Below are 16,557 nucleotides of genomic sequence, written 5' to 3' on the forward strand. Positions count from 1 at the left end.
TAATGGGATAGTTCACCCACAAATTAAAGTTTGTCAGAAGTTGTCAGACCCCAAAAGGTGAGTCCTGATGAGTCCACCTCCTAACCATCTGCTGTGTAGATCCAATTATACAGTATACTTGAATCCCAAATGAATGGGTGTGGTACAGGAATCTCATTTTATTCTGTGCCTTGTTTTCATTCATTTGGGTTGGAGGCATACAACAGTTAACATGGACTGCTCTTGACATTAGACCACTTTATGAGACCTAAAAACATCTGTCAAACTTTGATTTTGGAGTGTCAGATGTTTTCAAGTTTTAGAAGTGGTCTAACACAAATATATAAGTAGATACAATGAGGGGAACATAAGATGGTGTTGTAGAATACCAATGTGATAATCATTAGGCCAATAATAACAATGATAATTTTAGGTTTCACAGAAAATGTATCTACATTTTAAGTTCAAAATAGATTTGGTCTACAATAAAATATATTTGTAATCCTATCTGCCAAGGACATCCAATCAGACACTATAATGAAAAAGGCGAATGTATTATTATTGTTATTACTATTTTTGAAAGTCTGGCAAGGTTTTTATTTGAATCCCATCTGCCAGTGGCATCCGATTAGACACCATAATGAAAAATGAAAAAGACAAATGTATTATTATTGTTATTATTTATGATAGTCTGGCATGTTTTTTTTCTGGCGGAAGTAGACAGACGCAAATTGGGAGCTGTTGGCCAGGGCGTAGTTATCCTGATATTTTGTGAAATTGTAGAAAGTCGGGTATTTTTCTCCTCAATAACATATCTGGAAACACATTCTAATAATCACATTATTCTAAAGTGATAACCGGTTCAGTGTTTATTTTGTGTAAATGAGATAATTATTTTGTTAGCTAGCTATCCTTGTTAGCATAGCATAGACATCCAAGGGAATTCTGCAGAGAAACAACTGAAATTGTCTGAATTCTGGAAACATGGAGTCAATGAAAACTGCGCTCCGTTAAGTTTTGTGGATGTTTCTAACCCGAAGGAGATCTACAAGAAACATTTTGAAACGGTTCCTTAGGTCGTGAGGACTTCATATATATTCGTCGGGACACGTTTTATATTTTTTGCTAAGCTTCTTTTTGTGATTTCGTTTTTGGGAATGACATTCAGAATTGTCGGAGCATACGAAGCAAAGTTTTCTAGTTACTGAAAGTATCCCGTTTTCGTTGGTACAGTAGATAGCTAGCTAGCCACCGTTGGCCGAGACTCAGCAGCAAGGTACAGTAGTTAGCTAACGTATTCAGTCGGCTGAATTTCAATGATTTACTTTTGTTTCGTAGCTAGCTATCACTCTTAACTTTTAAGGAAAACGTATATTATTGGACACGTTTCGAGTCTACTGGAGGAAAAGACGTTAGGGTTTCCACTCCCTGGAGTTAACTAACCGCTAGTTAGCTAGCTAACGTTAGAGTCTGGCTAGCTTCAAGCTATCTGAACTGAACCTCCCAACAAATTTAGACGGGCACATTGGCTAGCAAGCTAAATAGTGCAATAGCTAGCTGGGGGGGAAAAATATGCATTTACTATAGCTAGCTGATCAAGCTAAGAATATTACATAGTTTGTTATTTTGCTGCAATAATTACTAATAGTCATCTAGTTAATTCACAACACGGGTTTCAACTCAGACTTGTCAGTTTTTAGAAATTCTCATGGTCACGAGGGGCTGGCTGCTCGTCTACCGATAAAGGCAAACCTGGAGTCTGGGAACACCAAATGGGACTGACTCGATTTTCAACATCTTTAAAAAAGATACGCTGGCTGTTACTACACCAGGCCGGGTTAACTGGTTGTATTTTCTATAGGGCAGAAAGAGTGAAAGTGGAGCCTGTATCAATATTTTCCAAGGGAACACATTGTCAATAGCAACATCATCCCCGACCCTGGTGTCTGGTGCGATAAAGTGGAGAGCTGCACGACGTAAGACGAGGGCTTATTAGAGGTCCTAATTTATCTCAAGAAATTGCTACAGTAGCGAAAATTGCATTATCATCAGTGGCTTCACTGAATACGTACCATTTCATTGCAAATGATTGCAAAACTATTACATTGAGGTATTGAATTCAGTATTAGGACATACCCAGACATTTATTTTTCACTGGGAGTCTATCGCCGACAATTGAAGGTGTTTTCATGACATTGTTATTTGGAGATTCAGCTCTCAATGTTGTTGATTTTTTGTTGTTGATGTCATCACCTTTTTCGATCATCTCTTCAACATAGACGGATGTTAGGGGAGGGCTATTCAAAGAGTCTGTCTTATCATACTTTGGAAAATGATAATTGGATATAAATCACAGCAAATCTAGAAACGGAAGCCCAATGAGCGACACACAGTCCAGTATCACTGATAGGTAAGTACGACCTTTTCCAGGTATTATGTAAACACACTTCACAATGTCATTGAAGACAGCATGCCTCTTGGCTCCCGTACTTATGCACCTTTGCTTTATCAGATATGTTATGTTTGATCTCAAGTCTTGTAAAAGCCTGCAAGGATTGTTATGGCCACTATGGGAATTTTCCACCGGCTGCATGCAAGTGGCAATTCTTCTGATGTTATGTTATGGCCAATTGTTACAGTTTCTGGAGTCAGCTATAGACTTTTTCTATCACCCATATGGTATAGCCTAAGCTGTATGTAAGTCATTTGTATTAAATGTGTATTAGTACTGAATATTACTCAATATGTATTCCAACATCCCAGGCAAGGATGTTGCCCCATTTCAAAACGATAAACCAAAAGGCAGGCCTACGTGGGGCTTTATTTTTCATTACAGTATTGTTTTTAAGTAGCACAATAACCCCCAATATATTTTCTCAACCCAGCACTCTACTCAATTCTCCAATTTGTCGCACCGCTGAAATTGCCCTTTTTGGTCGGGGCAGACCTCTGACCATTTTACCATGATTTTGGCACCAACAACCATTTTCATTTAGAAATAGGTCTTGAGCAGGTTGTTTTTACACCACCAAAGAGTGAAAATGGAATTTGATCTGTTCCAAGAGCATCAGCCACAATCATGGCAATAGTGTGTGTAGAGCTGAAGAGAGCCTGACAGCCAAATGAAGGCATGGTGCAATTGTGTCCTCTGCACCTGAAATCCACTTTCCTGCAAAGAAGGAAATTAACAGACCAGATATTCCGCGTGTAGGCTAACCCTGTAGCCTGTACTGGAAGCTGTTTCATTCATCTTATCCAAAATAGCGAAATTACATTTCCAACATGAGTAGCGTTATGGGGTGTTTTGAATTAATAGGATGCTACTTGGTCAAACTAGGCCTATAGCCTAGTACATTTTACATTTTAGTCATTTAGCAGACACTCTTATCCAGAGCGACTTACAGTAGTGAGTGCATACATTTCATTTCATGCATTTTTTATTATTTTTATTTTTTATATATATATATTTTTTTGTACTGGCCCCCCGTGGGAATCGAACCCACAACCCTGGCATTGCACACACCATGCTGGCGTTGCAAACACCATGCTCTACCAACTGAGCCACAGGGCCTTCCCTGTGGCTCAGTAAAAATAGTAATGCTGTAGCGTTAAGATTTCCCTTCACTGGAATTAGTAAAAATAATTCTACCAATGCAACTACATTTGTGTTTAATGACAGGTGTTATCTATCGGTGGCTGCAGTGCAACGCTCTTCTCTCCTCTCTGTGAGCTGCATTTTGTTTATGCTTTGGCTTGTCTAAAGGCAACAATACACTACACAATTTTGCTTTCTATGGGCTCTAACCATCGGAGAACCTCACATTTAACGATTCAGTCAGGCCAAATTGTAGTGACCTAGTAATCGGTATAGTACATACACCTGGCCGCACCTCTGTGGCAGTACGATTGGGCAGTTGGGCCAGAATCAGGCTATATTTGCTGGGCAGGTTTGCACATGTGCAGGCCTAGTAAGAAAACCATCATAGCAACTGAGGAAGCATAACAATGCACATACAAGGAACACAACGTCTGTGCACATGGACTACTGATGTCCTGTTCAGTTTGAGAGCGCGAAGATGAGTACTGGAGGTAAACTTTGATAGCTTGCTGCAGCTATAATTGATTTGAATAAACACTATGTTTTGTTGCCCATGGGTAAGCTATTTATCAGAGATGTTGCCCTCACAATAAGCCAGATTCGAGTAACTTACATAACTTGCATTACATTGATTGTGCCGTGGCTGCCGCTTCAATCAGAGATGGACAGCGCATGGGTGCTGAAATTAGGATTCATTTTAATTTGACTTTACTAACAACTAGGGCTTTGTGTTGAAACCTATTTCTTGTTATTTAAGAAATAAGAGCTAGGGCTGTGGCGGCCATACATTTTGTCAGCCGGTTATTGTCATGCAATTGAGTAATTGTCACAGTAATTGACCGTTAATTAACATAAACACATTTAGCATCGCTAGGCCTCCACAGATATAAGCCGCTGATGCGTGCCTTTTGGAACATCTACATTTAAAAAAAAAAAGTATAATAAATCAATTTAATATACATCACAATAAATTCATTATTTATTTTAATATACATCACAATGAATTCATTATTTATTTTAGGCAGGTCTAAAGAAACATGATATGAAGAAAATGTATTTCAGAAGAACAGAATGAGTGACTTGGCTTACTGTATGTTATCTGGCTATATACCATCCCATAGGCTGTAGGCTTGTTTATTTAGCACACAAGATATGCTTAATGGCAAGGGACTTACCCTTGCCATTATTTTATGATTTTATAGTAAGAAGAATATCATTGAACTTAGCTGAATAAAATGGAAAGGATATTTTTCCCGTTTCGGAAGTAGTGCACATATGAGGTGGCTGTTCAGTGTAAAAGTGATAATTTGAAACAGGTCCTATACGCTATATTTATAATTATTTGGCAACTTCAGTTGTAAGTGATACAAACATTTAGAATGTCTTACAAATCAAAACCTACACGAAATGACCAAAAGTATGTGGACATCTGCTCGTCAAACATCTCATTCCTAAATCATGCCTATTAATATGGAGTGGTCCCCCATTTGCTGCCATAACAGCCTCCACTCTTCTGGGAAGGCTTTCCACTAAATGTTGGAACATTTCTGTTGGGCGATTAGGACTGGCTCGCAGTTGGCGTTCTAATTCATCCCAAAGGTGTTCGATGGGATTGAGGTCAGGGCTCTGTAGGCCAGTCAAGTTTTTCCACACTAATCTTGACAAAACATTTCTGTATGGACCTCGCTTTGTGCACGGGGGCATTGTCATGCTGAAATAGGAAAGGGCCTTCCCTAAGCTGTTGTCTTAAAGTTGGAAGCACAGAGTCATCTAGAATGTCATTGTATGCTGTAGCGTTAAGATTTCCCTTCACTGGAATTAAGGGGCCTAGCCCGAAAAATCAAAAACAGCCCCAGACCATTATTCCTCCTCCACCAGACTTTACAGTTGGCACTATGCATTTGGGCAGGTAGTGTTCTCCTTGCATCCGCTTAACCCAGATTTGTCTGTTGGACTGCCAGATGGTGAAGCGTGATTCATCACTCCAGAGAACACGTTTACACTGCTCCAGAGGACAGACGATTTTTACACGCTACAGCACTCGGTTGGCCTGTTCTGTGAGCTTGTGTGGCCTACCACTTCGCGGCTGAGCCGTTGTTGCTCCTAGACATTTCCACTTGACAATAACAGCACTTACGGTTGACCGGTGAAGCTCTAGCAGGGCAGAAATTTGACAAACTGACTTGTTGGAAATGTGGCATCCTATAATGGTGCCACGTTGAAAGTCACTGAGCTCTTCAGTAAGGCCATTCTACTACCAATGTTTGTCTATGGAGATTGCATGGCGGTGTGCTTCATTTTATACACCTGTCAGCAGCGGGTGTGGCTGAAATGGACGAATCCACAAATTTGAATGGCTGTCCACATACTTTTGTAAAATGAGTTTAGATTTAGAATGTCCATTATCAAATGGGCAGGGGGAAAAAGACATGTCAGATGCTGCTTTCCCGTGTGTTTGTTTTTCAATCATGCCAGGTAGGCTACTCCAGTTATTTCACTCCATGCATAAACCACTGTTTGAGGAGCATGCACTCTCGCTGCATGACCGATGATATTCTGCCCAAACACCATATGCCATGACCCCTCCAACCCTGTTCCTGCAGCTACCCAGTGTTTTTAATTTGGGAAACCAAGTGAAATTTGTTCTGGAACATCGAAAGTAACATGTTTTCACGAGGGATGCATGATATATCGGTGAACTTTTTCGGAATCGTACGATATTAGCTAAAAATGCCAACATCTGTTTCGGCCGATGTCTAGTTTAACGCCGAGTTGCAAAACCGATGTCAAAGCTGACGATCATACCCATATAACATAATGATGCCACGTAAAATGTTGCGCTATACGTGCAACACAGCATTCCTAAACTAGCCCGCAATGTCTGCTGTGTGGATCGAGCAGTCAACAAGTCGATCAGTCATTTGAAAGAATAACAAAATTTCAGCGTGACAACTCAAAGGCGAAATCCATTAAAACCAAGATAAAGGTATCCATTGCCCTTGACAAACAATCATTCTCTGTTCTGGGTGATGTTGGCTTTCGCCGACTGGTCGAGCACCGGTACACACTATCATGTTCGCTATTTTTCAGATGTTGCCCTACCGGAGTTACACAGTAATAGCGTCACTGCTATTAGCTTCATGACATACATACTATGGAACACCGTTTGGGTCTTTTGCGTGTCAAAAACGATACAGTAGCACTGTCAAAGCAGTGCAAACAAGCAAACACCGGCCATGAACGATGTGTTTACAATACCGCGTTGGTAATAAAGCATCATTTGTTTGACCGCAACTTCTGGGGTAGCTAGCTTAAGCTTGGTACCTAGCTAGCACCAATACAACCAGCCTGAAAACAATGACCAGTAGAAACTGCAGTCATTTTCATTATTCTTAGCAATGATTTAGGAGACCTTGTGAGTAAGTATTGTTGTTTGCCTATTGAAATTGAAAATAAATAGCTAGCCAGCTACTTCACCCTGTTGCCCAAAGCTAACGTTATAAGCAGCCAGCTAGCTTCATCTGGCTAGTGATGCTCGACCGGACCGGGTTTTGTGTTGTGTAGCTAGCCACAATAAGGATTAGGCACAAGTGAAATTTGTGGTTTGCCTTCAAAATAAAAGTATGTCATTGACTGATGCAAATTAATACAAAGCTTAGTAGAATTATGCCATACTTTTATTTTGAAGGCTAACCGCAAAGTCCACTATTGTGGCTAGCTTCACATAGATGGGTCAAACCACCATTAATCAAATAAGAACTGTCTTATAAATTAGGGTAATTTTAGATGATGACACCTAGCTGTATAGTTAGCTAGCTAACTATAGCTACTGAAACAGATTGTCATTTTGCTATGTTTTTGGGGAAGAACATTGTTTGCATCCATGAGCTAGATATCTTTTTTTTATGACCAGCACTACAGGTGGGTGACACAACTTTACCAGCAATGTAGCATACGTATCGATTAATCGTTGTGATATATGAAATACGAGTGATTTGTGTAATAACTACGTGAAAATGTATGAACGCATTAAATTATTATGTGACGTGCAGTCATATTCAGGTCCTGATTGGTCAACAAGCTTATTTGACACATCAAATAGTATTAAATAGTACCTTTTTTGACACGCAAAGACACAAGCGGCATTCCAAAGAAATTCTGGTTGAGAATGAAACGACTGAACAAATGAAAAACGAAACAGCACAGCAAGTAAGTGAAAGAAATAGGTTTTGATTATGTTTTACTGGTAATGGGGACATAAGTAAATGCCAACAATTTATTATTTTTTGTCTGTTAAGAATAAATTCTTATTTACAATGATGGCTTACCCCTGCCAAACCCGGACAGCGCTGGGCCAATTGTGCGCTGTCCTATGGGACTCCCAATCATGGCCGGATGTTATACAGCCTGGAATAGAACCAGGGACTGTAGTGACACCTCCTGCAATGAGATGCAGTGCCTTAGACCACTGCGTCTGTGTTTGTGTGTGTGTGTGTGTGTTCTATTTAACTACTAGAATGCTTAAGGCCGCAAAAATGTTAAATATCGGTTATTGGTATCGTTTTTTTTGGCAAGAAAAATATTGGGATTGGACAAAAATGTAATATCGGTGCATCACTAGTTTTCACAACAAAAGCTATTTCATTAAACTGTTGATCGTCCCTCTCTCTACTAGCTTAAGAAAGGAATGAAGGAAAGACGGGAGGAGATGGAAACGCACGGTGGTGAGCGATTCTGTAGCTAAAGTTAATGTCAGTCTATTAATTATGAAAATATGAAAAATGCTCTATTACTAGGCTATTCAAAGTCAAATACAAATTCACTGTAATTGTAGGCTAACTCTGTAAGCAGTCCTTCACAAGCAATAATCAAACAGCATCGCCTTGCTCTATACATTCTCTCCCAGACTCATGGATAGAAAGTTTGGAGCGTAGCATGAGGTAACCAGTCCATCCACTATGCATAATAATACAGTCACGCTCAAAGGCGATTACTAGAATTTGTTTAATTTTGGAGTTATAGGCCAGATCAATTATTCACCAGACATCTTAAGTCTGTTTTTTTTTTTTTTCTTCTTCTTTTCTGCCGTGTGCAATATGTGGTAGGCTATGTATTGTATAACAATACAATCAATATTTTAATTCTTTTTTTTTTCCGGGCTTGGGCTCATATATAGGCGTATGCATAAGCTCTATAATTTATATGGGTGTTTTGAATTAATCATCACCTTAGAAACCCCTGTCCATTTCATTGTTAATCCTGGTGGATGTTGTTTCAAAGCCTATGTTTTCCACTCAGTAGTCAACCTGTTGTTGAACTCATTTCTAGGGATGCACGACATATCGGTGAACATATCGGAATCGGACGATATTAGCTAAAAATGCCAACATTTTTTTTTTTGGTAAGGAAAATATCGGATATTGGTATCAGGCTATAATGTCATATGGGCTGCTGCGTTACATTTTACTCTAGGTGGGCTCTGATTTCCTACAATTTGGGAAAATGCTTTGGGAGCTGATCGGGAGCCCGTAGATTGGCCTGAAAACGTGTCGTGTCCGACCGGCTTTAGTTGTGTCCGACCGGCTTTAGTTGTGTCCTTTGCACACACTGACACTTGTCAGTGTGTTGTTATCTCTTTGTCATATATCGTTTTGCTGATCTCCACGTTCCCCCCGAGGCTCTCTCGGGAAGTGGTGACATCGCTGATAAACAATGCCTGTTAGTGTGATTTTTAGCGGCAAAGCCATTTTGGACTTCAAGAGGTGCCCAGTCTGCCAGGGTACAAAGCCGTCTGCCAGGGCATCAAGCCGTTAACCAAAATAGACCATTTTAAATTGATTGAAAAACACTAAGTATTCTGTTCAGAAAAACATAAGTGTATGTAAATGTACATAATTAGCTTACATATCAAAGTGTAGGTGATAGCCTATGCGTATTGGCTACAGCCTCTCATGTCCACACCAATGCTGACATTATGGAGGCGCCATAAAACCTAGCCAAACTTTAGAGACGTTATATATCCCTTTATGTCTCTTTCCTTGTATGTACAGAAGTATGTGGACAACCATTCAAATTAGTGGAGTCAGCTATTTCAGCCTCACCCGTTGATGACGGGTGTATAAAATCGAGCAAACAGACAAACATTGGCAGTAGAATGGCCTTACTGAACAGCTCAGTGACTTTCAACGTGGCACCGTCATAGGATGCCACCTTTCCAACAAGTCAGTTTGTCAAATTTCTGCCCTGCTAGAGTTGCCCCGGTCAACTGTAAGTGCTGTTATTGTGAAGTGAAAACATCTAAGAGCAACAACGGCTCAGCCGCAAAGTGGTAGGCCACACGAGCTCACAGAACGGGACCACCGAGTGCTGTAGCGTGTAAAAATTGGCTGTCCTCTGTTACAACACTCACTACCGAGTTACAAACTGCCTCTGGAAGCAACGTCAGTACAATAACTGTTTGTCGTGAGCTGAACAGGCCGAACAGCCTCACATAAGCCTACGATCACCATGCACAATGCCAAGCGCCGGCTGGAGTGGTGTAAAACTCGCTGCCATTGGACTCTGGAGCAGTGGAAACGCGTTCTCTGGAGTGATGAATCACGCTTCACCATCTGGCAGTCTGGAGGACGAATCTGGTTTAAGCGGATGCCAGGAGAATGCTACCTGCCTGAATGCATAGTGCCAACTGTTAAGTTTTGGTGGAGGAGGAATAATGGTCTGGGGCTGTTTTTGATGGTTCGGGATATGCCCCTTAGTTCCAGTGAAGGGAAATCTTAATGCTACAGCATACCATGACATTCTCACTTTTCGGCAACAATTTGGCGAAGGCATGACAATGCCCCCATGCACAAAGCGAGGTCCATACAGAAATGGTTTGTCGACATCGGTGTGGAAAAACTTGACTGGCCTGCACAGAGCCCTGACCTCAATCCCATCAAACACCTTTGAGATGAATTGGAATGCAGACTGCAAGCTAGGCTTAATCGCCCAACGTCAGTGCCTGACCTCACTAATGCTCTTGTGGGCGAATGGAAGCAAGTCCCTGCAGCAATGTTCCAACATCTATTGGAAAGCTATCCCAGAGGAGTGGAGGCTGTTGTAGCAGCAAAGGGAGACCAACGATTTTGGAATGAGATGTTCATCGAGTAGGTGTCCACATACCACATACGGTCATGTAGAGTATATAGGCTACACGCCAGTCATGTTTGACAAATATTTAATGTAGGATAATTAATATTAACATCTAAAGCAGGGGTATTCAGCTCTTACCCTACGAGGTCCGGAGCCTGCTGGTTTTCTGTTCTACTTGATAATTAATTGCACCCACCTAGTGTGCCAGGACTAAATCAGGCCCTGAGTAGAGGGGAACAATGCAAACATGAAGTTGAACTGGCTTCGAGGTCCAGAGTTGAGTTTGAAGGGTCTAAAGACTTGATTCTGTCAACATACTCGAGGCACGGTTTGTTCAGATAGGAGTTGTGTAGCTTACCGGATTGGATGCAACTCAATCCAACTGCAGATTGGGATTTTCAATCATTTTATTTAGGTTGTTCACCATAAGAAATAGTGTAGTAAGTTTTATATATTTATTTTGTTCTTTAAACAGTCAGTGTATTTTGTCAGTTTTAAATGAACAGGGTAATTTCATAAAGGACTCATGCTCATTCTGCCCTATCGCTGAGCTCAGGTGCCTTAACACACCATTGACATACACACACACACACACACTCACTCACTACAGCTGGGCGTTATGGCCTACAAATCATGTCTCGATATTTTTCCTAACTGAGTGTACAAAACATTAGGAACACCTTCCTAATATTGATTAGCACCCCCTTTTGCCCTCAGAACAGCCTCAATTCATCGGGGCATGTCTCCTCCCCTTCATTGATTTGACATGGATTTAACAAGTGACATCAATAAGGGACTATAGCTTTCACCTGGTCAGTCTGTCATGGAAAGAGCAGGTGTTCCTAATATTTTGTACACTCAGTGTATATCTCGATTTTCTAAAAATAAGCTTTGTTGTACAATTTCAAGATCAAATACACTGCATTTCAAACAGTCAGCACCTAGGCTAGATAAAAGCCTTCCACAACCATAATATCCGCTAATAATTATTTTATCAACATAGATAAACCTGCTTTTTTTTTGTAGTAATCACTTATTTGGCTTTCAAGCCTGTCTTTGAAAATGCCCTTTTTGTTACAAATGTAATCAGAACCATCATAATAATGCACATTCACTAATAATGAGTAACTTCTTGTAGCAGGCATTATAAAAAATGATCAACTGGGTTGTTCGAGCCCTGAATGCTTGATTGGCTGACAGCTGTGGTATATCAGACCATATACCACGGGTATGACAAAGCATTTGACTTTACTGCTCTGTTGTTAACCAGCTTATAATAGCAATAAGGCACCTCATTTGTGGTATATGGCCAGTATACCACAGCTAAGGGCTGTATCCAGGAACTCCGCGTTGCCTTGTGCATAAAAACAGCCCATAGCCGTAGTATATTGGCCATATGCCACACCCCATCGGGCCTTATTGCTTAATTAACATAGTTCTCAGAAAACATCTCTCAAGCCCACGTACTAGTGAGTAGCCAGATAATCTTTATATTTCAAGTTTCGCCAACTTGGATCTATTTGCTAGCTAACAAGGCAGAACAGTTGAGTTGCTAGGAACACACCCTTCTGTCCATCTCCAGCTGTTTGAATAGCATGCTAGCCTGTCCACTTTGTTCAGATGTTAAAGTCAAGTGGCCTACCTTATTTCACAGAATGAGGAGTTGCCAATTCCTTATATAATTGTATTTTATGATTATTGCACATTTATAAATCACAGACCAAACAGCTAGTATTACAGCCTTTGGCTAAAATGATGCTAGTGGTATGTGGTACCAAAGTGAGCAGGAATTTCCCCATATCAATATTAATTAATACCTTAAACATAAAAAGGGTAACTTCACCTCTGAGACATTATTTTACTGTAATAATGTGTTTCGGTGTCCATATGACTGATTCTGTTGGACCTAAACTCAAATGCAAATGGTGAGTTGTCAGAGAGGAAGAAGTGATCTCTCTTCTTTGTTGTTAGTGGAAGGGGAGGGGCTTTGTGTGTGTGTGTGTGTGTGTGTGTGTGTGTGTGTGTGTGTAAACAGAGAGGAAAAGGGCGAAGCGAGAAGTTACACTCCCCAAAATCAGTCCAAAATAAGCCCAGTGCGTTTCTATTGGCTTATTTTGGACCTAACCTTGTCGCCTGCCTTTTGGACAATGACTCCCATTGTTTGGGTGGAGACATGAGAATCTCGTCGTTATATACAGATCCCTGGCTTAAATGGGAGGTGCACACAGCACAGAAGAAGCGAAGGAGACGAGACCAAAAAGACATCAGAAAAAGCGGACATAAACAATCATAAAAATAGATGAAATAACTTTGATTCTTGCGATAAAGACACTTCACGCAAAAACATACATTCGATATATAGCCCAGCCCTAACAGACACACACCCAAACACACACACATACACTAACAAAGAGCCACTCAGCTTAGAGAAGTGATCTCAGACAATTCCAGCTCAGAGGCCCAGCGCCTGAGTTCCCATCAGCAGCAGATATTCATTTTTAATTGGAAAATGAATGTGTTCATGCAAAACGTTTTTTTTGCATCGAATCTTATTTAATCACATCAATTAGTTCCCCGAATCGCACACAATCGTTTCAAACTAAAATGTATCATATCGGAGCAAATGTTTCTAGATGCGTATCGATTTGTTCATTTACAGGAGAGCTGCATATCCCTATGAGAGACCCATGTGAGGTGCTTCGAAGCACGGCTATTGGCAGCCGGGAGAATAATTATTCTATATTTAACTTAAGGGCACAATGGCCACTTTTTAGTGGCCATTACAGCCACACAAGGGGGCATCGACAGCCATGGCTGGGAAATTCAAGGCCTGCTGGGACCACACTCCCTCTCGGCCCTCTCCCATAGGTCGGCTTGTCTGTCAGTGGAAGGGAGGCTGGAGTGGTCTGTTCTACCTGGCTGTTGAAGGCCTAGGACACACCATCGGAGACCCTGTGAGTTGGGATCTGACTAAGGTTCGCTCCGCCAGGTTTATTTTTGAACTGCGTGTTAGCCTACTAGATGACAGCAAAACATACATGTGTACATTACTCCCAGCCTGTGGTGCACTCCACTGGTCCGTGTTCATGCAGAGTAAGCTCTTTTAGCAGGTGTGAACTGAGCATGCAGGGGTCAAAGTAAAAAGGGATGTCTCGTGATGAGCTGTGACGACTCCAGCTCCATGGAGGGGAAAATGTCAATATTGAATCAATATTTCCCTGGTACTATTAGCTAGAGCTGGGAATTGCCAGGGACCTCCTGATCTGATATTATGACGATACTTTGGTGCTGATTCGATATATATTGCGATTCTATATGTATTGCGATTCGATTTTCCAAACATTTTGTTCACTATAAGTCTCCTGCAGAGAGACTTATTATTATTATTATTATTATTATTATTATTATGAGTTTTGATCAGTCATGGAAATAGAGTGCTGGAAACATGTTGGCTAAATATTTTAAAAGAAGATGAACAAGCTTTATGATGAACAATATCAGTGTTTTAGCGCAGGTACAGCCGACTAGCGGTAGGTAACGCTACCTAGAAAAAATGCTTTCATCTTTTGTCTTGAAGTCAATGTATCGATATAATATTGTCTAAAATAACATCACGGTATATAACTGTATAGATTATTATTTTCGTCACTACTATTAGCACACACTTAAACATTACAGGCCAGAACATCTGAAACAGAAAACCTTGTTGAGCAACCGATTTCATGTTTTCAAGGTTTGTTCTGACTGGATACCCTTATTATGCCTGGAATAGGTGTTGAGTCAGATTGAATTACTGGACATACAGTCTGTTGGGTGCCCTCTCACTAGAGATGCCTCCTCATGGGGCCTTTCATTCTCTTGATGGAATGTTATGGCGATGGCTGGTGACGCAACATGGCCGTCCCAGCGGTCCCATCCGTTCACTCTCAACTCCTACGTCGTTATTTTACTGCTCTCTCACTACCCTTCCCCAACGTTGGGTTGGGCACCTGATTTTCCTCTGGGTTTAATTGCCTTGGAGGCTCATCGTAGATCGATTCAGTCTCTCACTGGGGTGTAAATGAGGAGCTGTGGAGGGCTTGCCTCACACCTTGCTGCCACTTTGGCAGGTACACACCAGCTCCTCTACCACTGCAAACTCCTAGTCCCTATCACCAGCCCCAGCAGCTCTAGAAGGAACAAGTACATTATAAAAGATTACTGTAATGTTGAAGAATGACCGGTCAGGCGGGCCACACCTATAAATGCAATCAATGTTCCCCCCCAAAAAATTAGCACTGAGCAAATTTCATGTCTGCTGAGCGCAAACTTGTAGTTCGCATTTACTGTGAACATTGAGGCTCTCCCCGCTTTAAGTTACAGCTTTAAGTGGTCAAGTAGGCTACTTTGGCTATTTGATCATAATGTAGGCTTACCAGAGTGGCCTACCATCAAAAACAATGGAGAAAATGCATCCCATAACATTTTAACATGGAAGTAGCTGTTCTATCATTCAGCCTAGAGTGGCAGCCAATGTGTGGTGTTCAATGTAGGCCCACATTCCATGAGACTTTTGAAACAAAACATGCAGAGCTTGACATGAACCTGCTTATCCACTTGTCTTTCAGAGAAGGTGACTGAAAATGTTGTTGTTTGATGCAAGAAACCCCTTTGCAAAATAAAATGCATTATTATTCCCATACCATTATTACAGAAAATCAGACAAATTATGCTCCACTCTGCCTATTGGCTACTTAGCTTATTCAAGACATCTCAAAATACAACACTGCCCCTTTAAGACAAAAGAAAAGCTATTAGCTGACTCGCTTTTCAAAGATGTCTAGAAATGCACCCAATTTGTGCTCTTGTTGGAAGCGACCACACCCCCATTGTTGACTAGAAATGATCTATAACTGGGCTAATAACGCACTAACTAGCAAATAATATCAGCAAATGTGCACATGTGGCTACATGCAGCGCTCGTTTTGATCTAAAAACAAGTGCATCTACTCAGGGGTGGCAGGTGGCCTGGCAGGTAGGAGCGTTGGGCCAGTAACCGAAAGGTTGCTGGATCGAATCCCCGAGCTGACAAGGTAAAAATCTATTGTTCTGCCCATGAGCAAAGCAGTTAACCCACTGTTCCTCGGGCGCCAAAGACGTGGATGTTGATTAAGGCAGCCCCCTGCACCTCTCTGATTCAGAGGGGTTGGGTTAAATGCGGACGATGCATTCAGTTGTACAACTGACTAGGTATCCCCCTTTCTTTTACTCGCGACCGGTCATACTGTAGCCTGAACAAATGGCGCAGATCCATATATGGCAATAGCTATTTGCATATAGGCCTATTGCAGCTCTGCTTGGTTAATGACGCACAGGTCTGTGTTGAGTACGGGCCTGAGTCATGCCTGTCAATACAATAGAATCCCACTCCCATGAGCTCTGCCTACAAGAAAATCTAATGAAGTTTTGTCACATGTGCCAAATACATCAGGTGTAGGTAGACCTTACCGTGATATGCTTTCTTACAAGCCCTTTATCCAACAATGCAGTTTTAAGAAAATATTTACTGAATAAACTAAAGTAAAAAGTAGAAAAAAGTAACACCATAAAATAACAATAATGAGGCTATATACAGGGGGTACCGAATCAATGTGCAAGGGTACAAGTTAGTCAAAGTAATTTGTACATGTAGGTAGGGGTAAAGTGACTATGCATAAAAACATGCAAATATTTTGTGTGACCATTTGATTAATTGTTCAGCAGTCTTATGGCTTGGGGATAGAAGCTGTTAAGGAGCCTTTTGGACCTAGACTTGGCGCTCCGGTACTGCTTGCCGTGCGGTAGCAGAGTGAGCAGTCTGACTTGGGTGA

The 16,557-nt window shown here is 41.1% G+C and overlaps 1 protein-coding gene across 4 annotated transcripts in view; it reads left to right on the forward strand.

The window, feature by feature from the left end:
- The first annotated feature begins 674 nt into the window (after positions 1-674).
- arhgef12a (Rho guanine nucleotide exchange factor (GEF) 12a) overlaps positions 675-16,557 on the forward strand; it is a 73,660-nt gene continuing 57,777 nt past the window's right edge. For 3 of the 4 annotated variants that reach the window (XM_029714462.1, XM_029714465.1, XM_029714464.1), the window contains exon 1: positions 675-2,389. In XM_029714462.1, the coding sequence (XP_029570322.1) occupies positions 2,358-2,389 (32 nt within the window). In that variant the 5' untranslated portion in view covers positions 675-2,357. The remainder of the gene's footprint in view (positions 2,390-16,557) is intronic. The other variant, XM_029714463.1, reaches the window with a different exon arrangement.

This window comes from Salmo trutta, chromosome 26 (assembly GCF_901001165.1).
Source record: "Salmo trutta chromosome 26, fSalTru1.1, whole genome shotgun sequence".
Taxonomy (NCBI): domain Eukaryota; kingdom Metazoa; phylum Chordata; class Actinopteri; order Salmoniformes; family Salmonidae; genus Salmo; species Salmo trutta.